Consider the following 16,832-nt stretch of genomic DNA (forward strand, 5'->3'; position numbering starts at 1 on the left):
ATGTCAGTCAGAGTTAGCTTTCCTGTAGCCGTAAGGGCCAGAATTTTTGTAAGTAGCATTTAAGTGATGTCTGTTTGCATCTGCACAGAAGCAGCAGTGACTCAGCAGCATGAATTCTCCAAAGCCTTGTTATTTTGATTGGAATGGCAAATTTAAATTAAGCACATAGCTCGACTCTTGGGGATGGATGCAGCGAGAGAAATACAGAGGAGGTTCAGACATGTAGCTAAGGGACAGAGAAATGGGGAAAGGGACAAGGGCAGAAGAAACAGAAACAGAGGGGCAGAAAAATGCTAGCAAGGGTGGTTGAACACTGTGGCTCAGAGCCTGGAAGTATGAATATTTGATTTCCTTTGAGTCAGGATCAAGATACTCCCTAATACTCATGTCCAGGGCATTTGCCACCATGTATGGGACCAAGCTTCAAATTCCTGTTACAAACTGGGATCCAGACCTTCCTTATTCCCAGATGAATGGACACTTTAACCTGTTTGATATAAAGATAGCCAAGGGAAAACATCCTTCTTGTCCTTCCCCTCTGTTCTGTGCAGAGCTTTATGTGGTGGGCTCGTTCAGAAAACTGTCCCACAACTTCAGAATAACTACCCTGTATATCCCAACAGGACATAGCTCCCTGTGCATTCAGCCTCTGTAGGTACAGGTGATTTTAGATATGTACCCTACAGCAGCAGTGTAGCAGTTACGGAATTGTACCACGGAAAACTTAGGAACACAGACATTCCTGGATGCTGCAGCATACAGCAGCAGATAGGCATCCAAGTCTTTTGTAGATAGAGCCACAAGTAAGAGCAGAAAGGTTGTATTTTCTCCTTGATTTCTTTGCCAGCATCCTACTGCTAATGGAGTGCAACCTGCTGTGGGAAAGCATCCTGTCCTAAATTTATACCCAGCGTATCTCTTGAGAATATATTTTTTTTCATACACAAACTCAGATGGGCAATTGGCACCATGTAATATATCTCTTTTTTTTTTCTTGAAATATTATTCATGATTTATCATTTCTACTGCAGCATCTGACATGAGTGGAACATTGTATGTGTTCCTTTCAAACACTTGGTAAAACTGCCTCATCCCACTCACTGATGTTAGTTCTTGCTGCTGATCTCAGCCCAATAATCACACGCCTCCAGCAGCTATTTACGTTTTCCTTTTCCTCCTTTCCCCCCTTCTGTTTTTTAATTTTAAAAAGGACACTGGGAACTCTGTGGAGCTCTTCCTTTCTTTCTTTTTTTTTTTTTCAACCACAAGTTACACAAGCAAGTGTATACCCAGGCTAAAACAAAAGTTGTATGCAAAAGCAACCCTATCCAACCAAAATTTCAGTGCATTTCAAAAGCATTTATGAACTCTTGCTGTTGTTCTAAAATTATTCTTCAACAACTATATTTGCAGGAGTAGCTTCTATTCTCTTAACCAAGCTTATGCTGCCACATCAATAGGAAGCCAGAGCCTCGGACTGCAGCAAACACGTGAGTCTATGACTTCCCAACATGGGGCAACTAGTTTTTCCTGGACTACAGTAATATCCAGCTGTAAAAAGTCATTTGCTGAAAGTCACAAACTAGATCCAGAGTCAGAAATGGAAGTCGGGTGTCCTGGCTCCCACTTTATTGGACTATGCGCCAGATCTTACTGCTTCCCAAATGTGAAATAGCTTTAATGGAAGCAATTCTTTCGCAGATATTTCTTCGGGGAGCGATGCAAGAGACACAGTAGAAACAACTTAGGAATATTACAGTAGTCATGAAATCCTCTTTTATCAGTTCCTAGGGAAGAATTTTCATACATGAGTGCCTTCGATTCTACATTTAGAGTCCAAATCTGCACTGAAATATTTACATGCTTCTCTTCTATGTGCTTGATAGCAGTGTCCAAAAGCAGGATTTGTACATCCTACTCAGATGAGCACATATTAAAGTGGGCTTCCTACTGCTTGATTTACTCTCACAAGATCTGAAATGGTCTGTGACTGTCCTCCCTCAAAGCAGCACAAAAAACTTGACTTCTGAACACAAGTGTACTTTTAAAAGTTTCTCACTTTCCCATGCATATTATACACGTAAGGCGTACCATAGAAGACATACATCTAGAGAAATAGCTGCTCAGTGGGTACCACATAGCTTATTGTATGATGTGAATCTACATGCAACCAAAACATTTAAAGCTCTATCTTATGAAGGTCCAAGCACTCTGCAACCAAACCAAAGAGACTACTATTCAAAACCATAGTGGGTTAAGCTACTGATGGATTTTACTCTCACCTTTGCTGTCTGTGAAGTTCCGTATACTAAGAATGTCATTAAGATCCTGATAGTGGTTCTGCTTAATGTAGGTTGTTTTCTCAGGAGTGTCCTGAAGCTGCATGGTGACTTCTTCCAAGTCTTTGTCCAGCTGCAAAACAGAAAGAGCATGCATCCCTCAGAATTCAAGAGTCATTGCTTCAGGTGCCTGCAGCAACTGCACAGCTTTCTATAATTAGGCCAGAAGGCAGGAGGTAATGCAATTGCCATGCCAAGCCAAATGCGGTTTTCTCACAGCGCTGCAACACTACCACTAAAAATCACTGCCTCTAAAAATCAGCCATGCTACTGCATGCAGGGCACATGAGAAAAGCAACTAAGGTGTTGAATAAGAAGGAAACAGGCATTAGAAAGCCCAGTCTGTTTGCTGTTTGCGCACACGAGTGTGGCATGTGTAGCTATAAACGCTGTGTTAAACCAGCTGAATTACCAACCACACAAGAGAATATAAGCACACTATGGCACTGGGGGCACGTCCAGCCACGTGAGCAAGGGCAGTCATGTCTTCCAGGAATGTTCTGTTTTCCTAAAGATTATTTTTACTCCTTTCACCTTTCTTGGAAAGGCAGACTCCTCCTAGACTTTTTGTTTCTGTCTCCGTGTGTATGAAATTTTGACGAAAATCCAGCTCATGGTTAATTTGGGGGCTGAGCACGGTCCATACTTTTGTGATTTAGAAAGTATCCCTGTGTTTTCTATCTTTTATGCCTTAAACTCTAGCCTAGTAGCTAGCACTAAATTGCCCTTGCTGGCATAACATTCCCAGAGGGTAAAAATTGGAAATAAGATTTGGGAGAAGAAAAAAAATCACAGTCCCCTCGATCCCCAAAGGCAGACTTTCAGGTTAGAGGGAGAGGCAGAGGGAGAGATTGGTTATGGTTATCTTGCCTCAGAAAATGGGCAGTCTTTAAGGATGGTTTGTCATTATTTGACGTCTGTCATAATTAAAAATGTACATGTTATAACTCTAATGGAACTCATGTGCTCCATGTACTTGGTCTTTCTTTCAGTAGAGACTGAAGAAACTTTGTGGCCTTTGTGCCAAAAGGGTCAGCTTATGTGACCATAAAGGTCTTTCCCACCTTAGGCAAGGATTTAATTGTTTCATGGAAGATGCTAAAAAATCCGTCTACCTGAACAAACTCTCTGAGAGGCTGAGAACTAACAGCACTGCCGGTCTCTGAACTCAGCCCTAAACAGGAACAGAGACAGCTCAAGTGACCCTGGGGCTGTGGGTCTCTCTGATGCTTGCATACAGAGGTCGAGCTTCTACAGCTATTGCCCTGTGGTGCTCAGCATGCCCATGTAAAGCAGCGGGGCCATTTGCCTGTTCAAACAAACAGGGGAAGTTTCCTTTTAACTCGCTAAGGCGCATAGTCGTTTTATGGCACCCGCTAAGCACTCTCTGCATTCATTAGCTATTCACATAAATAATCTGCTGCTGATTCTTCCAATATTTTGCTACGGGGAGAGCTAAATTTTTCATCTAAAAAGTAGTCGGGGCTGAAGCAGATTAGAGAGTTGCATAAAACTAATTTTAAATATTGCCTGGCAGCGTGTACAATGCACAGTACCTCGGTAATTTTCATTCGCAAGCGGTGGTTCTCTGACTGCAGCCCTTCTAGTCGAGATGTGCTGGCCTGATTGACGCTGGTGACTGACGTGGACGTTTTTGAATCTTCTTTCTTTTGATTTTGGGTAAACTGGAATCGTCTGTTCTGTGTGGCCGCATCTGGGTTCGTCCTCAGTGTGATGAGCTGAAAGGTTTTCAAAAGCCTTGAGAAACCCTGCAGATGGTTTTGTTTTCGCAGCTATTTCTTTTGTGTCTCAAAGCTATGGGAAGGTAAACCGAGCCTTCCTTTCTGGCTTCCCCACACAGGGTTCTGCAAAGGGAGAGCTGTTGGCCATGGGCAACACTTGACAATTTCTGAGCAACTTTACAGAATTGGTTGGACTGAAAAGATTTTTGCAAAGGAAAGGGTTTAAAAAAAATGAGGGGGAAATGATTTAAAAGACATTTAGCTGGATTTTAAGCATGTGAAAACATATTTTAATATTTCATCAAACATTTTTTTCTCCTTCATCGATATATTTATACTTTCAAAGGATATAGTCCTTGAAGAAAAAAAAAAACCCACCACCAACCCACCAAGCCCTTCTCTTCCAAAGCACAATTTCATCTGAAATTTCTCCTTTCCTACTGTTACAAGTAACACTCAAGCAGAGAGAGGCAGGAAGCAGGAGTATTAGCAGAAAGAACCCATGGGAGATTGCCCTCTGGAGATAGCAGAAACTTAATTAGGTTTTAGTGACCCAAAATAAACCAAATCTGTTGAAATAAATTAAATAAGCCACTTGAAAAAAAAAAGTAAAAAGAAAAGGTTAACCTTAAGCATATTAAATTTAAGCAAATATAAGTAAGATCTAACACTCAGTGACAATGTGAAAAATATCACCTCAACACTAGGAGACAAATCTACTAGCTGTTTGGCAAGGGGGAGAGAGAGCTTCTCAAATTACTCTAGGGAATACAGAATTAATGATTACTTGCCAAGCACCATACATATATATTTGTATACAGACAATGCGGAAGGAGCTCCCTGCCCTGTGATCAAAGGCATGGCATCATAAATCCAAAGGTATTGAGTTGTCTGAAAGGAGAGACAGGGAAATCACTTTGTAAGCACAGCCCAGCTAGATGTTGCGGTGTAGTCCCATTTTGGAATTGATTCCTCTTGTTCTTTGGAGCATGAAACTGTTCTGCAGCTGCAGTGGCATGGAATAAGGTCCTAACTTCTAACAGAGGGAGATATGACTGATCAGACACCAAAGGACCTGGTCCCTGTCATATATTTACAGACCAAGTCCTCAGATCAGGATAATGCTTGAAGACAACAAAATTCCTTTTTTAGGTGACAAAGGAGATTGAGAAGGCTGAAGTACTCAATGCCTTCTTCAACTTAGTCTTTACAGGTACAACTTGCCTTCAGAAATCCCACACCCGTAAGGACCCTGATGCAATTGAACACAAGAAGTTCATGAGGTGTATCCCTGAAGACTTAGGAACCTGGCCGATGCCATTGTGAGGCCATTTGGAATTACCTTTGGAAAGTGATGATGGCTGGGAGGGGTTCCTGAGGACTAGGAGAAAGGAAATGTCATGGCTGTGTTCAAGAGATGCGAGAAGGAGGGTTTTAGGAAATATACTGCCTGGTCAGGTATACCTCAGTCCATGGAAGGTGCTGCAGCAAACCCTCCTGGGAACCACTTCCAAATATTTTGAGAGCAAGAAGGTGATTAGAAGCAGTCATCACTGATATACGAAGGGAAATCCTGCCTGACCAACCTGATAGCTTTCTTCAATCAGAAGACTGGGCTGGTAGATGATGAGAGAGAATTATTTTTCTTGACTGAAGCTAAAATTTTAACATCGTCTCCCATAACGTCTTCGCAGTCAAACTGATGAAGTAGGGACCAAGTAAGCATCCAATGAGGCAGACTGAAAAACTGTCTGAACTCCCAGGCTGAAAGAATTGTGGAAGCCAGTCACTAGTGCTGCACATCAAGGGTTCATGCTAGGATCAATACTGTTTAACATCTTTATTAGTGACCTGGATGGTGGGCCAGACCACATGTTCATCATGTTTCCAGATGATCTGATCCTTAAAGAAGAGGAGGGGTTGCTATACCAGGTAATTGTGCCACTCAGTGGGATGTCAAGAGACTGAAGATCTGGGTCAACAGTAATCTCTGGAAGCTGAGCAAAAGTAAATGCCAAATCCTGGCCTTGGGGAGAAAGAAATCACAAGCACCCACCCAAATAGGCTGAGGGGAGTTTGGCTGGAAAGCAACTTTTCAGTAAAGGCACTGAGGCTTGTAGTAGACACCAAGTGGAACATGAGCTGGAGGTTATCCTTTGTTGCTACTCAGCCCAGGTCAGAGCACACCTGGACCAACGTTTGGGCTCCCTGAGAATACTGAAGAAAGCCCAGTGAAGGGCCACAAAGATGCTGGACAGGATTAGAGTCTTTATGATACAAGCAGAGGCTGATGATTGCTTAGCCTTGAGATGGGGCTTGAGATGAAGGCATTACTCATGTGTTTAAATATGTGATGGGGAAGCGTAAAGAAGCTGGAGCCAGACTCTTCCCAGTGGTACCCAACGAAAGGAAGGGAGGCACAAATTGAGAAACAGGGTTTTTCATTTAAACATCAGAGAAAATCCTTTTTCTACTGTAAGCATTGTCAAAGGCTGGCATAGATGCCCAGAGAGTTTGGGGAATATTCATCCTTGGAGATAATCCAGACCCAACTGCTCAAGACCCTGTGCAACCTGCTGTAGCTGAGTCTTCCTAGAGCCCCCCGCTTCTCCTCTGCCCCATTTCTTTGATTCTAATTAGGCTGGTTGTAATGACTGGCATGTCTAACTCCCAGACCAAAAACTGCATTAAAACGAAGTTAAAGGTGAAGAATGGTAATTACAAGGCTTCTTAAATTAGCAGGCAAAACTGTTGCAAGATAAAAGCTCTGCAATTTGATGTGGTCTGAGTTCAAACTGAAGGTAGGCTAGAAATATAGCCATCCATCATTTGACTCATCTTCATCAGGGAGTTCAGAGCTAAAGTCTGGATGTTTTGCCACAAGGACATATGCTCTAATGAAATAATTCACATGGTGTGGACTGACGGAAAAGTCCATGGGCAATGTTGTTGGCTCACACTGTACATGGCATGAGGTCAGATGAGCTTTTTTCTTTCTTCCTGGCCATAAAGTCAGTGCAACTTTGTCTTGCTGTCTCACATCTGTGCAGCTTCAATTTCAGCAAAAAGTCAATGCTGAATATCTATAAGTCAATGCCAAATAGACAAAAAATGCTACCAACACAGAAAATTAATGTTTTAACCCTGGCCCCCTAGAACTGATTTTGCCTTGCTGCTCTGCAGGAAACTGGATCAAAATTAATATGTTAATGCCATTGCAGCCAATAATGGTATGCACTCGGTGGGTGACTAGAAGTGAGCACAGTGTTCTGTCTCAAAAGGGATAGAGCAGAAAGAATGGAAAGACATGGAAGTTTGATAAACACAGATAAACATGGGAAAATTTCTTCATGAGGGGAATACATATTAGGCTTGCCTCTTTTAAAGAAGCGATGAGTATGATGAAAAATACTATAGACCTGTTGGCCCTTAAAAAGGTAAGTAGACACAGCAGTTAACTTCCAACAGGAAAAATATATGTCATGTATGTTTGAATTCTGCAGATCACTTCTACAAGACATACTTGAATGCAGAAATCTGCAATAGTTTCAAAAATGTTTGGACAATTTCTGATGGGATAACAAGAATGTCTATAGTTACTGTAAGTAGGATGCAGTACAATGGATATCAAGATTTTCATTTAAAGATAACTCTACATGGAGAGAGTGAGGAATGTTTTTACCCTGATCTATCTTACTCGGCTATGGGATTTTCCTCATGTTTTTCTGAGGCACCTGATGCTGAACAAAACGGCAGTGGATGAGGTGGAGGTTTAACGGAAGAGGTATAGTAATTACCATGGTATAAGTAAATAAAATTAGTACAGCTGACAAGAAGCAAGGGGAAAATGCTGTTTCTTTCCCTAGTTTGTGTACATGGCTGAATAGTCACCTCTTTAGGTTCATAAAAGGGCTGTGGGGCAAAACTGAATTCCATCACTGTCAGCCCAAGAGACTGCTGGAGATGAGTTAAAAGGAACATGTTTTACTCTGTATAGCAGAGAAGTACTCACCTGGCCCAAAACATTACTACTCACATCTGTCTGGACACAGTTTAATAAATGAGGAAGTGCATTCTTCTGAGTCTTCAGTGTCATCTTCTGTGCTGGATGAGCCATAGGCTTTAATATCTCACCAGAAATCTTCCTACATCACCAAAACCTGTGCTAATTGACTACATACTTAAGGGGAGAGATTTGGTGTCTGTCTCACACTGACATCTTACCTAGATGTACTAACTGGGTGATGTCAGATCTAATCTTCTGTGGGGTCTGGGCAGGCTATTGTGAAACCTGTGCTGGAGCAGGTTGTGGAGGAGAGTGCTTGCCAGCTGCCCTGCAGTAACTGTGGCACAGCATGACGAGAAGAAACGCAGGGCAAAGTACATGAGTGCAAGAAGAACTGTCCAGATGCGAAAGCACACACATGGGCATTGGAAGTGATGCATTCCAGCTCCTGCCTCAAACTCTTTTTTTCTAGCTTACCCAGTGATCATTTTGAATGCAAAACAGTCAAGCATTTGCAAACCTGACAATACATGGAATGAGCTGACGTAGTTCATGCTACAAGGCTATGGTTCATGTTTATATTTTCCGTAGAAAGAACTGAGAGGAAAAAAGGAGGGCAGGGCAAGTGGGGTTTAAAAGAAGAGCAGACAAAGGGGTTAAAAAAGGAAACAGAAAATCAGCCTGTGGCAGCAGAAATGAAGGATGGGCAAAGGAGCATGAAAGCGAAGGGGCAGAAGAGCATGTCACAGCATTAATAATATTTTCTCTTTGAAGAGAGTTCTGACAGTCTGTGGAGGTATTTTTGGCATCAGAGGTTTAATATGCATTTTCATACAGCATACACACTTAAATTTTGCAGCATTTCAAAGTACCCTCCATTGCTGTGTTTGCAAATGTTCCCTTAATTTAGAATGAAGTTGTGATTCTTCACAAAGATCCTAAATAAGAATACGACTATATATATATATGTCTGTGAAGCTTTTTAATTTTTGGGAAGTCAATTGCAGAACTTTAAAGAACATTCCAGTTTTAGTTGGTCCTGGAGAACGAACTTTGCTTTTTTTCAGATTAGAAGTCAGCTCCCATCACTAGTTTGTGCCTCCTGTTTCTTTTAGAGCCTCAAAGAGCAAAAATAAATGGAAGTATATGCCTCCCAGGCTGTGCCTTGCTTAGTCCATTAATATACCTGTTAATAAAAATACTTTCAGTGTCAGCATCTGCAGTGTACGTATAGTTTCCCTCTGAAGTACTGATAAAGCTTATTCTACCACCATACTTCAGGACCTTGGAGGTTTCAACAGAGTTGACTTTACAGCATGCTGGTGAAGTAAAAAAGGTCTTCCTGTTTTATAGGTATGGAAGCAGAGATCCTGATTATCTTGCTGTGGTAGGGTAGTCAACTGGACCTGTGTCTCCTGAATGCCCACTTGCTGTGCTTCCAAAAAAATTCCTATAAGTTGGAAACGGGGTCTGTTCCATTGAAAAACACCTTTGTTTCCCCAGTAACAGTTTCAGTAAAGATATTAGAAGCACTGTCCTGTAACTCTGTATATTACACTTTCTCCAAAATCTCATGAAGCTTTGCTCTTCCTCTCAGAGACAAGAGATAATAGATGGGCTTGGTTTAGAATTCACACACATCCCCCATGCTTGGAAAGGCAACAGACTTGTGCATATTAAATCACAATTACAAAACAAGGGAAGAACCCCAATAAATCTGGGCACACATTAAACAAATTCACCTACCTTAGGTACAAACACAAGGCAGAGAGTAATGGTGCTGCAGAATATTATGACTAAAGCAACGATACAGAACTGCACATTGGGTTGGTCCCGAGTAAGAAATGAAACAGCAGCTCCAATAATGCACATAATTCCCACGTTGTATACACTCATTCCAATGTACTTGCTATCATTCAGAGCAGGAATGCTGACATTTCGTGTCTCCCAGGCTAGGAAACACCCAAATAACTGAAATAGTAAAAGAAGGAAAAAATAGGATAATTATAAGAGGAACTGGCTGACATCCAGAAAAAGCATTGATTTAACACTGGTATGTTTTCTTACTTGAAAAATATAGGTGATATTACAAGACAGAGATATACACCTACCTTTTATTCAGTAGCTAGTTACCTGTGTGATTTCTTTCGCTCACCTGAACAGATTTTTGCTCTCACCAGAAAAACGTGAATCTTGGAATTGATCGTGATGGGGAAAAAAAATTCTCTCAATGTTATGGCCATCTTTATTTTTTACTTTTAGTAATTTTTAATGACAGTCCTTCCTGTTTGTTCTCAAGGATTCCAATAAAGATGTAATGTGCGTTGTTCTTTTGGCTATTTTTAGGAGCTCTTCTCAATATACACTTATCAATCCAGTCATTTATTGTATGATTATCACCTACATTAATAAACAGCAGTGCCAAGATATGTCCCATGGGAGACAAATCCACAATCCAGAAAGTGTCACCCCAGTTGTTCAGACTGCAATTATAATGTCTTTTATTATAGTGGGAGTCAGTAATGGCCTTTCAATTGCAGTTGTCTAATGATTTCTGGCATGAAACATTCCTGTGGCAATTTTTTGTTTGCTTGTTTCTTTGGTGTATTTTTAAGTTTTAGCCCCTTTGTTATTTGCAATGTTTTTTTGCAATTCAGCAGGGGAAAGTCTTTAGTGTAAGGAAGCCAACTTCATCCCTTGAAATTCAATTAGATTCTTTTACAACATGAACTGCTGCAAACCATTATTTTATTTTTTTTTTCCTCTTACATTGCTCAGAGAAATTCTGGCAGCACAGTAAGACCATAAAGGAACTCGAGACATTTTAGATACGTAACCCAGCCTACAAACCTAGGCAAAGCCTGGTAAGAGTATATGGTGCCCTGGGAAGAATGGCAGACAGCAGATGTCATTGGAGGGAAGGGAAGGACAGGGAGAGGAGCCCTCACTAAGACCTAAGACATAGCTTCTGTGTTTTCTAGTTTTTTTCTGATCACACTGCAGTGACAGACAAGAAAGGGAAAGGAAGGAAAAATACACTGCTATTAACCTTGGTAACCTTTCTCCCAGACCATCACATTTGTCCACTGTCATTCCTTGGAGATAATATATTTTAAACAATTGTGACCCATGTGGCAATCCAGGAAATGAGAGGTCTATGATGATGTAATTTGTGGATTAATTAGAGTCACCTAGTCAAAAATCTACGGGATTTTGCCTGCGGGAAAAAACATAAAGACTTTTGAAGGCAAGAAGACCATTGGTTGGTTGCCAGCCAAGCACAGGAGGAGAGTTAGGGACTGACAGAGTTATGTTTGCTGTACTAACCCAGTTTTGCCCTTATGTGCTTTCAACTGTAGTGACAACTGGACATTAATAACTGCAACTTTCCTTAATCAGTTGTTTAGCTTTTACCTCAACTACCAATGGCAACACCCCCAACCATTTGTGACTCAGCTGCTTTGCACTCCCACAGAAACCATCAGGCTGCAACCACCAACCAACTCACCCAGGCACTGCAATCCCAGGTGGTCTGCTGAGCTCCAGCCTGCCACTCCCATGGCTGAGCTTGCTGGCTGGCTTCTGTCCTTCTCTTGCCTACAGTACACATTACTCTGCCACACCTTTATCAGCAGACCTGGCTGGAAGGCTTTGGTGGATTAGGCATCTACTCTCAGCCCATGGAGTGTGACAGGCTGGAAGTGCTGCCTGGACCAGGCAAGCCTCTTGCTCACCCACTTTGTGATGCTACTGCACTGCTGCAATCCAGTCAAGATACATAGGCAGGGGTGGCCCTTCCCACCAACAGAGGCAGCAGTTGCCCTTGAAACCCTTACCAAAGCCTTGTGCACCATTCCCACCCTGTTCCCTGTAGGACTTGGCCGTCTCCATGGCAGTCCCTTGTCACTGGCCCATCTCTTCTGTTTCACAGAATTGTAGGGGTTAGAAGGGACCTCAAGAGACCGAGCCCAACCCCCAAACTCTAGTAGGACTAGAACCCACACCTCACCCTTGCCTCTTCCCCTGCCCTTCCCAGAAGCCTAAGAAGTACAGGAAGAAAAGTAGTGGCTGCTGTAAGAAAGCGTGAGAGGGGGCTGCTCTTGAGAGGCCAAGGTAAATGTTGACAGCTACCTGGAGGAGAGCAGGGTCTCAAAGCCATTCACACAGCGCAGTTGAGGTGGATCAGCTGTTTATCGAGCTGCATAACGTTGTGCCAGAGTAGCAGCTCATCCCTTAATGCATTTTCTAAAGCCCCTCAGGAAACCCAGCTGAAGATTCCAATAAGGACGGGTGCAGGCAGCACTGCTCTGCTCTCAGGTCTGACTCTGGGCGCATATGGAGGGCACAGACACTCCTTTAGACACTCTGCAGCAGCAAACGGCCTGCTGTGCCGCCCTGAGAGCACTGGGGATGTCCACCAGCGGTAACTTTACTGAGGATACAAACCTATTCCAGGCACTCCGCTGTCTCAGCGGTTGCCTGCTCTGCATTCCCCGTGCTCTGGCTGCCGCACAGCTCAGCTGTGCCGCACATTTATACTCTGCCAGCCCCTGAACTGACAAACAGGCTGGGCTGGGCTGGGCTGTTCTGAGGGGCAGAAGGAATCTCTGTGCATGTGTGTGTGTGTGTATCTCTGTAACATGTTTTTGAAGGGATGAGACTCTGATTAACTATGGAGAATATTTCTAGCTGCTCCTGCTACAATTAATTATTAATGAGATTTTTAGGGTTGTAGGTCATCCCCTACTCTCCCCCACTTCTCCCTCTATGAGCAGATTCCCTTCCAAAAGCATTATTCTGGGAATGCAGCCAACACACTTAAATGAGGCCAGCACTTATTACAAATAATGGGCATGAATTTATAGCTGAGACAGTAATAAAGCGATTTAAAATATCAATTATAATGGAAAAAGATAATTTGAACAGTGTTGTGGGGGTTATGGTTTGGACCATTCTCATTTATAATTGAGAACAGCATGGAAAATGGTTAAGTATCTTCCAGATGAAGGGAAGATATTTATTTATATGATAACTAAAGAAAGAGAGAGACTTTTGCAGCAAGTGGGTTTCCTCAGAATGAAGCACTATAAATTCGAGAGCAGTGTTTTCAATTTTTATTGGCATTTTGGGTAAAACTCTTGCCTCAGGAAGGGAACTCTCCTTTTCTAAAAGTAACAGCTCGTCTCTGAGACTCCAGCATAGATAAAAGCTGGCAGTTTTTTGCAGCTGGCCAGTGGAGATCCCAGAGGTGTTCCTTGTTTGCCTGCCTGATTCCATTCAGTTGGTACGATCTCTCCTCTGAGACAGAGACCTCCTAAGGGAACAGGACACTTTGCTTTCCCTCCATCTGTCTTTCTCGTGTTCCCCCTTCCTGAGGCTCAGCCAATTTGCACAAATGAAAGATTTACTTTTATGACTGGAAGAATCTGGAAAGTCCCTAAAGTGGCTTGGTTGATGCACACATTGTTAGCGAAAGGTCCGGATTTCTGAGGCTTCTTGACAGGTTTTGAATATGAAACATATGAGCTCCAGTTAAAAACACGGACTGTCAGTACTCAAATTGAGCTGCTCTTTACTCCTGGTTTGTAAACTACCCAATCTTCCCCAGCTATGTAAATGACACTTCTTATTATGCTTGGGGACACCTAAGTCTCGAGACTGCTCCACAATTTGACATTTAAGGCTTGATGGGATTTGCAATGCAGCTGTCCCCCCTCTTATTGCTCTTGGAGGGCTCAAGCTGGTAGACTTCTCAGAGAAGATCTATCTGCTTGGGCACCACACAAAATACAGGGTCAGCCACCTTTGTTCAAGACAATGGTGGTCATGATGAACATTGCATAGCTTTTATGTTTGGACAACATGACACAACTCCAAATTTTGCCTGAAATGCACTCCCTAGCCATAGACTAGAGGCTGTCTTCAGAAGGAACTCTCTCAGAGCTGTCAGACTTTATGTAATGAGAGACTGACTGTCTTAATTACTTGGGCACTTGTGTGGGATGTTAGTTCTGATCTCTGCTGAGAATTCTGATTAAACAATCTTTAGAGAAGGTGTGCATGAACACACTAGGGTAGAGCAGGGAGTTCTTAACTGTGCCGATGTGCTAGATTTAGAGAGAGGTAGGACATATCTGTCCCCACTGTTTTATACCAGTTCACTTAGGCAACTCCCATCTTGAGGTTCCTGATGGATGCTGTGCATCACAGAAGGAGTTTGGATAACTCGGGGCTATGCGTTTGCCTATAGAAAGCAGACATCTAAAACTTAAGGATCACAATAATCTACTCTCAAATCTAATGGTTCAACTTCAGTCCCTTTGGGAATCTCAACCAAAGACACACTGAGAATGCAACTAGGAAGGCTTCCTACATTGTTAGTCATTAACTTAAAGCCTTTCCCCATTTTGGTCTACTAAATAGAAGTCTTGTTGATGTCATAAAATATTGGTTTGGGTTTTCTCTGAATGTTTGGGCTTTACAGGTAAGATTGGTTTGTTTCATCTTTTGGATAAGGGTAGGCAGCTTCAGTTTGTCATTACACTGATTTAGGATATTACCTTCTAGTAGTTGATATGGTGAGTTTAGGCCCTGTTGTCAGTGTATCAAAAAAGGCTGTGAGACAACCACTGTACAAATATGGGGAAAACAGTATCTGAAAACAATGGAATTATACCACTGTGGCCAATGATAGAATTTTGGTCACTAAGAGAAAGCTGCATTGCTTTCTAAGAGAAAGCTGCCTCAGAGGGATAACAGGCTTATGTTTACAGAGCTTAACAGGCGAACTTTATTGTTTAAAAATCTTGTACTGACTACATTGTGATGGCTGGGAATACAATAAAACTGTTTTTAGCTGAAGCATTGGAAAACATTTAACACTGTTCCTCAAAACTCTACTAGCATGTTCATTTTAAATCTCATTCACAGAACTACTGCCTAACACAGTAACAAATGCTTACTGATCCACGGCATACTGGTACTAGGATCAGTACTATTCAATATATTCATCAATGGATGAGGGAACAGAGTGCAGCACCAGCAAGTTTGCTGATGACACAAAACTGGGAGGAGTGGCTGACACACCGGAGGGCTGTGCTGCCATCCAATGAGATCTGGACAGGCTGGAGAGCTGGGAGGGGAGAAATGTAATGAAATGCAACAGGGGCAAGTGTAGAGTTTTACATGTGGGGAAGAAAAGCCCAGGTACCAGTATAGGTTGGTGACTGGCCTGTTGGAGAGCACTGTAGGTGAGAGGGACCTGCTGGTCCTGGTAGATAGCAGGATAACCATGACCCAGCGATGTGCCCTGTGGTCAAGAAGGCCAAGGGCATCCTGGGGTGTATTAGGAGTGTGGTTAGTAGGTCAAGAGAGGTTCTCCTCCCCCTCTACTCTGCCCTGGTGAGACCACACCTGGAATATTGTCTCCAGTTCCAGGCCCTTCAGTTCAAGAAGGACAAGGAACTACTTGAAAGAGTCCAGCACAGGACTACTAAGGGAAAGGGAGTGGAACATCTTCCTTATGAGGAGAGGCTGAGGGAGCTGGATCTCTTTTGCTTGGAGAAGAGGAGATTGAGGGGTGACCTCATCAATGTCTATAAATATGTAAAGGGTGAGTGTTAGGAGGACAGAGCCAGGATCTTCTCAGTGATGTCCAATGATAGGACAAGGGGCAACAGGCGCAAACTGGATATAGACATAGGAGGTTCCACATGAACATGAGGAAAACCATTTTCACTGTGAGGGTGACGGAGCACTGGCACAGACTGCCCAGAGATGTTGTGGAGTCTCCTCTGGAGACATTCAAAACCCACCTGGATACAGTCCTGTGTGATTTAGTCTAAGTGATCCTGATCTGGTGGGAGGGTTGGACTAGATGATCTTCCTAGAACCCTTCCAAACTCTAGCATTCTGTGATTCTGTAACATATTAATACCATCAAATATCTAATTTTCTACTGAACTGCACAGACTGGCAGATGATGGACAGGAAATTATTTATCCTCCTATATTCCCTTTTGCCCTGTATTGTCCTTAAACCATTTTGTCTCTATGTTTCATTTCAAAGTCATGTCTGCTTATACGTTGAACATGGTTTACAAGCAGTATTAGAAAAGATAAAGAAAGAGAATTATACTGAGGATATCAGACAAGAGCAGAGAATACCAAAGTAAAGGTCTCAAATCCTGTCAGAAGTCATGCTTGCCAATAACTGGAGGGTATGGTTTTGGAAAGATTATGTATTGGACCAGGCTGCAGCTTTTCAGCTAATTATTGTATTGTAATAGCACTTACTGAGCTTACTTGTGGATCACAGCCCTGCTGTGCAGCATGAAAGAACAAAAGCAAGCCTTTACTTCAGAGGTCTTACATCTGGGGATATTTTTCAGTTTGGTTTGGATTTTTGCTTGTGTGGGCTTGGGGTTTTTTTTGTTGTTTTTCCTAGCTAGATTACTGGGAGGTTTTGTCTCCTGCTGCCCCTTAAAACAAACACAGTTCTGGACTCTGACCTGTAAATACCTCTCAGTCTGAAGTAACTGTGAAGTTGGAATTCTCTAGTCATGTTCATTCATTAAATCCAGATCACCACAGACAGAGGCATGTTTTGATTTCAGTGAAAGGACAGTCAGTACAATCTGATGTTAAACCATCATTTACTCCTCTGATCAAGCATGAGTCAGCTGTGTCTTTAGTTCATTTTCACCGAGCTGCTCTGGATAGGCAGTACTAAAGAGAAGCTAAATAG

General features: G+C 42.5%; 1 protein-coding gene across 1 annotated transcript in view; it reads right to left on the reverse strand.

Moving 5' to 3' along the window:
* GABBR2 (gamma-aminobutyric acid type B receptor subunit 2) overlaps positions 1-16,832 on the reverse strand; it is a gene marked incomplete at both ends in the record, with an annotated part of 476,157 nt that overhangs the window by 13,451 nt on the left and 445,874 nt on the right. Inside the window, 3 exons of the mRNA XM_084260450.1 lie at positions 2,283-2,412; positions 3,896-4,078; positions 9,834-10,058. Coding sequence (XP_084116576.1) covers positions 2,283-2,412; positions 3,896-4,078; positions 9,834-10,058 — 538 coding nt within the window. The remainder of the gene's footprint in view (positions 1-2,282; positions 2,413-3,895; positions 4,079-9,833; positions 10,059-16,832) is intronic.

Source organism: Gallinula chloropus (genome assembly GCF_964237585.1).
Source record: "Gallinula chloropus genome assembly, chromosome: 2".
NCBI classification, from domain to species: Eukaryota; Metazoa; Chordata; class Aves; order Gruiformes; family Rallidae; genus Gallinula; species Gallinula chloropus.